At 42.0% G+C, this 12,778-nt stretch overlaps 1 protein-coding gene across 5 annotated transcripts in view; it reads right to left on the bottom strand.

Moving 5' to 3' along the window:
* Positions 1-7,341: 7,341 nt before the first annotated feature.
* Positions 7,342-12,778, bottom strand: part of RAP1GDS1 (Rap1 GTPase-GDP dissociation stimulator 1) — a 156,906-nt gene continuing 151,469 nt past the window's right edge. For all 5 annotated transcript variants that reach the window (XM_084626045.1, XM_084626047.1, XM_084626046.1 and 2 more), the window contains 3 exons: positions 12,591-12,717; positions 10,946-11,074; positions 7,342-8,023 (listed from right to left, as the gene is read on the bottom strand). In XM_084626045.1, the coding sequence (XP_084482171.1) occupies positions 7,896-8,023; positions 10,946-11,074; positions 12,591-12,717 (384 nt within the window). In that variant the 3' untranslated portion in view covers positions 7,342-7,895. The remainder of the gene's footprint in view (positions 8,024-10,945; positions 11,075-12,590; positions 12,718-12,778) is intronic.

Below are 12,778 nucleotides of genomic sequence, written 5' to 3'. Positions count from 1 at the left end.
AGGCCACTGCTGGTAAATTTTGTTTCCTAAAAGCCATTTAGCTGTCAACTTTTAATGTTTAGAAAGAAGAGTTCACATCTCTAATAATATGCAGTGTAAAAATAGTCATTGTGACTTGTAATATACACCAACCTGGTGATCAACAGTATAGCATCATTAGTCTTTTTTGTTTTGCAGTACGAATGTCAGCAACAAGCTCCATCCATGTGTCTCCATATGCATTCTGTGTGCATAGTAGAGATGGGCCTGAACCAAAACCATGATCTGATCATCCCAAGCTTTGGGGAGATTGGGATCTGGACCCAAAATTTGTGACTCAGTCCTGTCTCTGGTATGTAACACCAATCTAGTTCATGGAGAATCTCTCTCCTCAAATCATCATAGGGTACAATGAAGGTTATTCGTTGTATTTACCTTTGTGTAACGTTTCTTTTTATCTGAATGTATTCTCTTGTGTTGCTTTTTTGTTTTTAAATCTGTGAGTTGCAAAATTGATTGTAAAAGCCAATTACACTTATTGATTGAAAGTATTGCTATAACAGAACTGCATGCTGGTAGAGTTTGACTTGAGCTTTAGTTGTCTGTTTTCCAACTGGTCATCTTCAGTCTGGAAGAAATGCCTAGTTCAGGTGCATATGTATTGCTTATATTTGTCATCTTTAGCATTAGAATGTGGTGATTTCAAAGGATGTAACTGGACTATACTTTGGAAGTTAACACAACTTCTTGGTAATTCATTTTAAGCTATTGAAAGTGGTCTTGATCATGCTATTTGTGTTTTTTAATAGGTGCATTTTTAGGAATGTTTTAATACATTAATGATGGACAATAGTTTTAATAGTTGTGCAGTATTCTGTATTTACTTGAAGTAAATCATTTTATATGCAATTTGTTAGATAATTACAATTTTATAAATAAAATTGTGTGAAGTATTACTGGTGAATGTTTACTTTTCTTTCACTCTAAAGGTACAAATACACTTTTAGCCCCCAAACCTATCTGTCATCACTAGGACATTTCATCCTAAAGTGTACACAGAAGATTACGTTTTCATTCTGCCGGAACAGGCTGTTAAATGAAATAATGGCTGGTGTAAGCAAAGATCATTCAAACACCAGGAACCCCCACATCAACTCTGATGTGAACTGTGGTAGGAAACTGGTAGCTAAATAACTTAGCTGTGTTGAGGACGTGAGTCTACTTGTTTTACCTATTTCCAACTATGATCTGTTACTCTTCAAATCCCAGAGGACACAATTTAGCACAGCTGTTGGAACTTCAGCCTAATTATTTTAGTGATCTTTTAGTGTTCAAAAGTCACTTATCTGGTAGTTCGGAGCATGGAGGGAACCTAATGATTCACCATGACAATTTTGGTAGAGGGCAGGTGGATACCCTGCCCTTTCTGAGGGTAGCAATTAAGTCTTTAATGCTTCACGGACAACCATACAGAATGGCTAGTTTTCGTGCTAAAATGTAAATGAGTTAAGTTTACAGCTGTGCTAAATTCTTGATTGTTTTCATTGTTCTTCTTGTGAATATTTCCATATAAATTTCAGATTAAAAAAAAATTTTACGTACAGATTTGTGAAATACTGTCCAGTGCAAAATCCCTAAAATCTATGATCTAATCAAACGCTGCATTAATTTCACAACTGATCCCGAGTATAAGTAATCGCAGTAATTTTGAAGAGTATAATAGTTTAAAACATGGTGGCGAGGAGGGGGGGAGGATTTCAAACAACTGCAGTTGTTAGTGTTCTCCCATTATAGCCCCGGTCGTTATCACTTGCAGATAAATTGAACTGTTTTCCATTAGAGCGGAAAAAATGCTTATGTCCATCTTGGCAGCATTTGTGTCTGTCTTTGTTAGTAGTGCATACACCAGCGATTCCCAAACTGTGGGTCGCGATCCCAAATGGGGTCACGGTCATCCCTAGTATGTGGCAAATTCCATTTTGCTCTGGACAACCTGACCTCACACGAACCATGTGTATGAGGTTACACTGTGCAAAGAATGCCATTTTGTAGACCAGTTGGTGTCCTCTATGCAGTATGACCTCACATATACTGTTTGTGCGCGGTCATGCTGTGCAGTGGATGCCATTTTATTCTACAAAATGGTGTCCTCCATGCAGTGTGACCTTGCAGGTCTGGTGCATGTAAGGTCAGGCCATGGGGAGGATGCCATTTTGTCCTTCAAAATGGCATACTCCATGATTTCTGGGGTCCTGGGAGGAAATAATTCAGTAAAATGTGGTTGCGCTGGCAAAAAGTTTTGAAACCACTGGCATACACAGTACTAGTTAAGTATGAAGTTTAGGTGCGGCCAGTGAGGGCTGGGGGAAGGTTTATTTCCAGGTTCATCAAGAAATGGCAATACCAAGAAATCCAATTTCTGAAACTCCCTGAAGAGGATGAATTCTGCCTGAACAGAGGATCAAGGTGAGTAATGCCAAGTTACAGTGACTGTAATGTTGCCACAACCTTTGGCTTGTACAGGTGACAAGTTACAATGGAGGTATTAATGACCTTTTCTGATTGTAGTACGAGCATACAAGGAAAGTTTATTCTGCCTGGAATATCTGCGACCGACACTTCAGGTTGTAGAAATCTATGTTTATATTGAGCCTACTTTAGATTGTTCCCCAGCCATTGGGGATGTATGAAGGATATATATTGGTCTCATTTCCTTTACCTTTGAGTCTTAAAAATCTTTGGACACCCAGTAAACCCCATTGCTTCCTGTGACTTGTGTTTGTATTTAATTCTTCCAATTCAGAGATGACAATGCCTATTTTTGAAACACAGACCAGAGCATTGTCGTTTACAGCCAATTTCACTGCTAAGCTGGGACCCCAAGGGCCATATTTTACCCAGCCTCCACATCTGTGGTCCACCATTTGTTCAGCAATCCTCTGTCAAATGCCATTTGTGTTCACAGTTGTCTTCACACATGCAAACAGTTGTGCTTGCAAAATGGTAAATTCAAATGTTGAGGCCATTTCAATATATATAGTACTAAGATTTTGGTGAGAGATTTGGGTGAGGGTGCTTTGCCCCTTTTAAGTTTTATTCAATAGAAAAAACATGGTTTCATCCCATGATGCAACTTTCATCTAAATTAGACTCTCTTCTAGGAGACCACAAGCTTCCCTGTGTGTGTGTTCTCTGTAAAGCATCATCATGTATCTATAGTACTATAGACCTATTATAATAAACCCAGGTAAGTTAAAGCCGTAGACCTAGGACAAGACTTGGCTAATTAAGTTCTGATGGGTGCTGTTATTTCTAACTTAATACTGATGAGGCCTCTGGTGCAGGACACGTTGAGGTGGAAGAAAGGTCATCTGACATCCTGACTTTGTCAAAATGTAGGTAAACCATTGCAGGGTTTTTTTAAAAACAAACATTTTAAATTTCCTTGTTTTCAGAGCAGACTGTCATCGATAGTGGAGGTGCAATTGGTTGCTGCCATTTGCCCTTGTGTGATGACATTTCACCGTTAGTCAGGGACCAGCTTTTCATCATGGACCAGAGACTTGCAGCAGTATGGACCAGGAAGGTGCCTTGATAGTGTCAGGTAGGTGACGAGGCACATGGACATGAAGATAAACTACTGATTTCAGAGCACTGTTGCTGCATGAAGGATTTACCTATTTTATTGGGCCCTTTCTATTAATCATGGGACCTATTCAAACACAGATTTATAGATTTCTTTTTAAGGCCAGAAGGGACAATTACAATCATCTAATCTGACCTCCTGCATAACACAGGCCATAGAACTTCACCCAACAATTCCTGCGTCAACTTGTGGTTCAATTGAAGTGTATCTTTTTAGAAAAACATACGGTCTTGAACATCTGAGGGACGTGTGGTCGCAGCACAACTTGCTTTATTCCTAACTAATGGAGCTATTGGTTTTATGTGTATTCTTTACTGTTTCATGATTGAGCTCCTTTGATAACTGTTAAATTATACATTTAAAAAGCTTACATGCTGTTTCTGGTCGATGGCTGTGGCTAATAATTATCCATTTTCTGCATGATTATTAATTGTCTTTGGGATGGCATTTCGAAGTTCCTGTGTCCATATTGCTGGATGTTGCAGCCTTCATGGTCTGAATGAAACTCCCCAGGAGGTTCTATTTTTATTTAAACAAATTATATCCAGTAGAGTCTGTGGTTTAATGCAATGCTTTATACAGAAATTTAATTTGCGAAAAAATCGAGTGTTCCCTTTTTTTTAACCTTAAATATCTGCCACCAGGAAAAACTTAGGGGGCTGAGTTTTTCCCAGTGAAATATCTTGTACGAAGCCAGGCTGATAAGATACATGAAACACTTTTTGTTCAAATGTTAGCAGATGTGTTTTTGGAGAGGCTGATTATTTGAGAGACAGTAAATCGAGTCTACCGCTGTATGACGGTTACAAGTCAAATGCAGTAGCTCGATAGGGTTAGGAGGAGCAGACAGTATGGCAGCTCCAACTCCTTTCAGCTTAGTTTGCAGTAGGCGGTAAACAGTGAGATGTCTGACACTACAGGCATAAAAATAACTCGACCAGTACAGGTTACAGTGTTATCTATCGACTGTACAGCTATTCTTAAATCAAACTTCACTCCAGCAGTTTGAACTCATTTGACTTCAGCGAAATGGATAGTCAAATGCATTTCAGATGATACAGTCCTTAGATCTGTGCAAGAAATATTGTTTTCCTCATTAGCGGAGGCTCTTTGACTAAATGATTCGATAGCAACAACAAGTACTGGGGTATGCAGAAATGTGATAAACTTCGATCCAGTCAAAACAGCAGAGGGTTCACTCCGACATCCATTTCTGTGTACAGGAAGCTCTCCCTTTTTGACATGATTATCATCAGTGCTATAGACCATCTCCCAGTAAGCTGGATGATGACAGCTACGGTTACACCAAGCCCTAAGGGATATAAATACTCCTGGGCATAAGTGACTTGCTAACTGCTTACTTAGAGAGCGAGCTCTTTGGGGCAGGACCTGTCTGCGTGGTCTGTGTGTGTTCAGAACCTAGCGCAATGGCTCCCGGGCGCTACCGAAGCACAAAAAAATCAATAACTGACTGGGATTGGGATGAAACTCCTTCTTTTTAATGGGCATGTTGTTGTACAGGTACCCACGTCAGGGTTTCTAGCATCTTCCACTGAAGCATCTCGTATTGGCTGCTAGTGTTTGAGACCAGAAGTCGGACTACCTGGATCACTGACCTGATTTTGTATGAGAATTTATATGTTCTTACATCATCAGTTTGACTCCGGCTCCTCTCAGAGCATCTCTGGCAGCCAGTTGTTTTGCTTGAGACAGTGTCAGGGCTAGAGGAATTTGAAGTCCCTGAGGGCAGAAAACAAACCAAGTAAGTCTATACTTAAGAAAATCTCCCTTGCAACAGCATTTGTGGAAGATGCTTCAAATGATGCTATGCTGTTTTCTGTCAGGGCCAGGGCATCCAGTTCAGTGGCCCAGGGACACACATGGCCTTTATCCCTGGGAAGTAGACACTTCAAACAAGACATGTGCTCCTCTAAATTCACATTTCTCCTAGTCAGAGAGACATTGGATAAGGTAGTGGCTAAAAATGTGGCCAAACAGTCCCTCCGCTTTCCAGGTAGTGGTTTCTAGTCTTGTCTTAGAGCATTACCAAACAGTGATGCTCCGCCTCCTTCCAGCCATCTTCCTCAGAGATCTGACCATCAGGAGACAGATTCCAGAAGATTCAGAATCTGGTATCCACATTGGTCAAATACAGGAGCCCAACCACTGCTCAGTGCCTTCAGCTACTGGGCCTCCTGGTCTAGAGTGCAGGGGTCACCTCATAGGTGGGATCACACATCAGGTGCCTTCTGGCTTTTCTTCTGAAAGCATGAGAGCATTCCCCAGTGTGCATGCAACTTCAAGGACATGTCCCGAAACAGGTCCTTAACTCCCTGAAATGGTGAACAGCCCAGGAAGATGTTTGTACGGGTCTTTCCATATGCTTGCCAGACAGGTTCTCATCACCACCATCTTGATGGGATGGTGAATACATCTGCAACCCAGAATGGCACAGGGTATCTGGAGCCCTGGAGAAAGGAATCACAGCATCCATCTCTTGGACCTCAGGGTAATCAAACCTTGTTACGTTTTGTCCATGTCCTTCTCAGAATCAGAGTCTGACAGCTCTCCTCCCTCAGTAGAGGAGGAGGTGTCTTGAGTCGGAGGACTGATACCTTTAAGGCTTTTTCTTAGCCTTTTTTTTCCAGTTTGGATTTTTTTGCATGTTTTGCAAGCCTGGCTGCCCGCCTATGCCATGAGCAGGGCCTTTTGTGGCTAGTCTTGTACAGGACCTGGAGCCTTCAAGGGAGAAATTTCCAGGAGTCCTCTCCCATAGGCTCCCACTCCTCCCAGGGTGGAGGATGGGGACTCACTGCCAGAGTTTCCTAACTCAAGCTGGAAGGAAGGGGGAGTGGGAGGGGAGCTGATCCTGAGCCCTGCTTCTTTCCCCAGAGCACTTACAATCAACTTCAGGGCTTTGGGCCAGGACCAGGTGCCCTGCTAGGGACTTATCCTTATGGTCTTGAATTGCCCCAGGACATACACCCTAGGCCGGCTGATTGAGGTCCTCCTCATCCTTAGAGCCTCTCCCAATTTGGCTCTGATTCCTGGTCGGGCTTTCCTGTGGTGGAGTCACAGCTTGTTGGGGGCTAGGGGTCCCAAAGTGCCTGTTAGATTAAAATCTCCAGGCCCTGGCAGCACAAGGGTCAGCTGGTTGAGAACAGGCATGGCATAATTTGCCTTCTGTGGATCTTGTTAAAAATGTCTCGCAGAGGGATTACTATTTGGGCTTAGCCCTGCTCTGCCATCCCCCTAAAAGAGGGCCGAGGGGCTCAGCAGGGAGCTGCCACAGCGCTTCTGAATACCCAGTCCAAGAGGAGAAAACAAAGCTACTTGCAACTACCTGAAAATGAAAAAGGGCAATGGACAGGCTGGGAGCAGAGAACGGTGACTGAGAGCTGCTGCAGAGGTAGAAGATCTGGTGGGAAGCTGGAGAAAAGGCTTGAATTGCCTCTGGAAGTGCACACAGGAGGTGAAGGGCACATGCACAGCAGAATTGGGGGAGATGCTGGGCTGCAGCAAGGGATTGTACCTTGGCATAAATGCTAGGGCCAAAGCCCAAAACCACACGACACCCCCTCCAGAGTACATACTAATGACAAGGGGCGGAAAATGGAGTTCAGTGGTTTCCTTTGTATTTCTTCTTTAAACTGAAGACAGGGCTTCTCATCATGCATTAATTCTGCATTTAAATACAAAAAGGGCAAGACAGAGGGTTACGGGTGATAGCACTGGATTTTTTATTTGTTACCTCTAGGTACCATGGGTTTGACATTACTAGGCAAGACCAGTGAATGAGCAGCGATACATTCCATTCATACCTGTGTTTCCAAAGCACCAAAAATGGAGCTAGATTTACTATTTAATCCTATAATCAATACTCTAGGTTGGACTTGCTGCTTCCTGTATTGTCCCTAATTTAGCAGTATGTCATTAGGCAGTTAGGGGTGTGAGGAAAGAGTCATCATGTAGTACCACTTTTACATCATCATCTGACTACAACATGCACATTCTACGGCGTGGCCCAAGCAACAAGAATACACATAGAACATTTATGGGTGGAGACTTGTTTCTGACAGATTTATGTTAACACCGCCTATGGATTTTAGAACCCTTATTGGACAGATACCTACAGCAGTTCATCACTGTGTGTGGGAACATGACATGCGTGCACAAGTGATACAGTGGAAAACACAGCAGGAGCAGCAGCAGGCCAGAGGACAAAGGTGAAATCCATGATGGGATGCTGTATGGAAACGGGAGACCTGCCTCAGCTTTCTACTGCGAGTCTCTGCTCTGTGAGTGAGGCCTGCTGGGCGACAGTGTTGTTCTCATGGCTGCGGAGTTTTGATACGACTTCCAGAAATGCCAGGTTCTGCACTTCCTTGTGAAGGGGTTCTGGAAGACAGAAGCACGAAGGGTTCACACGCTGCTGTCTCAGACCATGTGTCTATGCACATATCTCAATTTTCTGGGGGCTGCTAATGAGAGACACTTTCCTTATGTTCTACTCTTGTACTTGACACTAATTGAGGTGATAGAGTTAATGGTGCCCACCCATAAAAAGGAGGGACACTCATGTCGCAGAGCACAGAAAAGCCTGGGTGGGTGGCAGAGAGGTAAGAGTGCCTATTTTAGCAATCACCCAGAATTGACACACACACAGACAGCACCACTTTTGAGTGCAGTGATGTCAACTCTAGGGCCTAATTTTGTAACGTGTTGAGAATCCACAATTCCCACTGACGTCAGCTGGAGTGGTGGGATGCTCAGCCTTTACGAAATTCCACCCCCCAATGCCTTTCAATATGGTTACTAGTAGAAGACTGTATAGCCAGAACCTCACCTTTAGAACTCATTCCCTAAACTGGTCTTACAAAGCCAGGGCTCATCTGTTGAAAAACAGCTCTTGCCTAAGAGGTTGTATGGTTAGGGGTGAGTGTGTAGGGTAGTTGTCTACCTGACATTGCATCACTTGGTTATTGTTAATCTGCTTACAAGTGTGTTCGTTTTGACTGATGCATGGCCTGGTCCCTCTAAAATGGTGAGCATTTGTTTTCTTCTGTTTTAAGAAATTAGCATGGATTGCTTTGTACATTATTGTATACATATTTAGGGTGGGGAAAAAAGTAACGCAAGTACATCAGGAGTTCTGTTGAAACAATTGTAGGCACTATATTTTTTAAAAAACGTGCTTCAGGCTTTATTTATATGCAGGGTAGGAAATTCTAGTAGACTCCAAATGAGCAACAAGATCCAAATATATTTCTCCTTCGCCAGGTGCTGCCAATTAAACCGAGACCTGGGCTGCTCATGAGAAATATGAACCTCTGTTTCGAATTAGCTACTTTTCGCACAAAGGTTACGTGCTCCTTTTCCTTGTAGCAAATTTTCTGTGACATTTGTTTCCTGTTCACCTGCTTCCAATTATCTTGCACGTTTTACCCCTCTACTGTGTGACAGCAGAGCCAGAGCCAGGGCCATGCATCTGACAACTTTTGTACACTGTGAACAATTTCAATTAAGCTGTTTTCAGTTCTGGAGTTATTCTACGGTGTAAGTATTTCCTATCCTCCTACTTCCAGGATAACACCATGTTTAAGCAGGTGTTACCAAATCAACTTCCAGGAGCTTACTGAGTTACAATGGCAGAAAAGCGCTGTTTAGCCAGACTCCTAGGTGCTTCAGGACCTTCATACACAGTGACTGTGTTAGGTTTGAATGCCCTGGGTTTTTTTCTGATCCTTTAAGTTACACTGTTTACATTTCCCATTGTCATCATTCTCTTCTCTTTTAACACACTGACTCCATTGCACCACCAGTTCCCAGCTGGCAAGAAATATATATTTAACTGGCAATATGCAACTGCCAGCACAAAGACATGAAATGTAATATTATATCACATCACTGTAACAAAGGAGAGTCACAACAGTGTCCGTCGGCAAAACCATTTAGAGTGTCACTCCACTACTTGGCCTCTGTGGTCACTGCAGCTAGGAGTGCGCTTCCCAGCCTGGGGCGGCAGACATGCTGCTAGCTCTGCTCAAGCGAAAGCACCCTAAGAACAGCCGTGTGATGCTGAGGCATGGGTGGTTACACAGGCCAGCCACCCTATCCCCATGGTCTCTACTTGGGTGGCCAGCCCGAGTGCTACCCATGCCATAAAATCCATGCTGCTATTTTTAGCACACTAGGTTGAGCAGAGCTAGCACCTCTGTCTGTCTACCCGTGCTGGAGGGCACTCCTGCAGGTGCAGTGTAGACATACCCTATAAAACCACAGGTCTTAGAAGCTACAGAGTTCTTAGCCACGCAGAAAATCTCTGCAGCTATTATTTTAAAATAACTTCAAGAACCTCTTCACTCACTGGCAGAGAAAACATCAAAACTTACAAGCATAAATATCCTATCTATATAGGGATTGGTGACATAAAAGGGAAGGACTTGGTAGGGTGGGGAAGAAGATACATTTGCAGTTAACAGCAGGCTTGAAGTCCCAAAGTGGGGCATCCCTTTAAGTATTAGTTAAGACTAAAACATCACGTTTCCTTATTTTAGAGCAGGCGAGAGCTGCAGAAACAGTCACCTCTTCCTGGTGACAAGAATCATGGGAATGAAAAATGCAGCAAAAACTCTGGGGCATGCTCCATGAATCAGGTAGCTTAAGGAATGCACAGACACAAAAGGGGCAAGTGGAAGCTCAACAGACAGGTAGAAGAAGCTCCTGAGAATTGCTCCCAAGACATTCATATGGAGAGGGACTCAGAGAACCACGAATGCCAAAGGGATTAAAAATGTTGGGAGTGCAACACACTAGTGTGAATTTCAGCACTAACGCTCGTGATACGTGGGTCTCCCTTCACTGACTCTAAATTCAGCACTTTACGAAGTCCCTCTATATCCTGCCTTGTGCATATTGCTCTAAAGATCACCCACCACCCCTGGAACCTTGCAGTAATATAGCAGTCATCATGAGTAACCACTACAGTAAAAAGACTGATGCCTTGTTTACACACACAAGTTGCACCCATTTAAATCAATTTAGCTAAACTGATGCAAATACTCTAATATTATTCAGCACTGAGTTGTTATACAGCCTTCTGTACACATGGTAGAGCTGATTTCCTTCTCTCTCAACACTATAAATTAGGAGGGACTTCACCATAGTCAGTGGAGTTATGTCCATGTACAGCCAGTGTGAGTGGAGAATTAGGCCCAGTGTATCTAGTAGAGGCCCAACGTCCAAGCTGAAAAATAAGTTTAGTTTTTAAAGGGGGGGGGAGCAAGGAGCAGAATAAAACAGCACCTTGTAAATACTCACCAGATCCCATAAGAGCACAGATCAACACCATGGAGTTGTATTTGATTTCTGGAGCACTCCTCTCATCTGAGAGCAGTCTGTGTAGAATCTGGACTAGTTTAGCATTTTCAAGATCCTTCTCAGCAATGACTGCAATACAAATAAGTGAAAGTTGTAAATCCAAGAATATCAAGTCATTTTTGATGCACAGTGTTTGGCCATGTACTGAAATATTTTTCTCCTGCACTGTAAAAGTGGTGCTGTGAAGTCTTTAAGAGTTGCCTGATATATGTTTCATTTTTTTTTTATTTATATATATATATATATATATATATATTAATGTTACAATGTTAAGTCCTTGTGAAATAGTTTCATATTTTAACTAAAATCCTGATGGCAAATCCACTCTGCATTCTAAATACTGAGAAGCCAACTCCTGTTAGCCTTCCTCAGTCAAAACTCACATTGACTAAATGCTTTCCAGACTTAAAAGGGAATAAAAACTGAGGGTGTGATCTTTGAAATCAAAAGGAACGGAGGGCGCTCAGCACCTTTGGAGAGTGCTCAATACTTAGTAGGATCAGGCCTTGACTAAGGAGTATATGATTTGGGCAAAGTTTTATTGGGACACCGTCAACTTAGGTTAGGCCCAAAATGTAATTGTTTGAAGACAAATGGGTAGGGAGTAAAAGACCAAAATGAATAAAAATATTTTCTCTTTCAATGTGATAAATTTATTTTTATATCTAATGCTTCTTTGCGGTGTTTTGGAAGGAGAACACAACAGCATTCTGCTAGTACATGAGAACAAGAAATTAAACTGACCGCAAAAGTAAGTAATGTTGAATCATCTAATTCTATTGTCCAAGATGAGGGAAGTACAAAGAGCAAGTAAGCAGGATAAATGGTGGAAGGGAAAATCCATTTTTTAAAATTCTTTCAACTTTAGCAAACTTTAAGGTGTTAGCAACACAGGACATGGAATTTAAAAATACATGATTTTTATAGCTAAGAAATTTAACAAAACCAGTAACAGCCATTATCTGAGCAGTACCCACCATTTTACTAGCTTCCCCATGACTGCATCAGCAGCTAGTCGATGTCTTATCTTAGCAGATCTCACTAAACTGGTTTAGGATGTCTACATTCAAGTGTAGCCAGAACCAGGTCCCATTAAAAACCTTTTTCTTAATTAGCTTCCTGACTAGGCTAGAACAATTTTTTTAAATCACATAGTTGATAGTGTCTCCAGTCTGAAATGTAATTATAAATATGACATCCTGGGGTTCCATGCTTATCATCTCTGAGTCTCCACAGCATTGTTAGAAAAATCATCTTTTTACATTATAACTATTAAGTCATTGCTAACTCTATCTAGGATCTGAAAGTCATTCTTGGGCCTTTCTTGTTCACACATCACCTCCTGTAATATAGATTCTGCAAGGCAAACTTGATCTGTGCAACCCCATTTTTGCCTGTATGTGGATATGTTAACATAGATTCCCATGCTCATGACAGCAAATATCGTGTCAAACTGGTAAATTTCTGCAGGATCCCATATAACTCTACCAAAGAAACTCACTTCTGCTTGGATTTTCCAGCCCTGAGCCTCTCTTGAGCACAGACTAAAGGGAAAATAAGAAGAGCTAACCATCAGGATACTCACCTAATTCTAACGCTGCTATTAGTGCCAAAGCGACAAGAGCTTCGTTTTGCATTATTACGTGTTCACTAGTTGCCATGGTAGCTAAATGCTTGATGCCACCGCTCTGAACAATGGTCCTAATTACATCCTAAAATAAATAAAAATAACAGGACTGAAAAAAAGTTTGCATTATACATTAACAGAATTGA

This window comes from Lepidochelys olivacea (genome assembly GCF_965140295.1).
Source record: "Lepidochelys olivacea isolate rLepOli2 genome assembly, chromosome: 4".
NCBI classification, from domain to species: domain Eukaryota; kingdom Metazoa; phylum Chordata; order Testudines; family Cheloniidae; genus Lepidochelys; species Lepidochelys olivacea.
The sequence above is the reverse complement of the archived record's forward strand: the minus strand, read 5'-3'. Positions and strand labels throughout refer to the sequence as shown.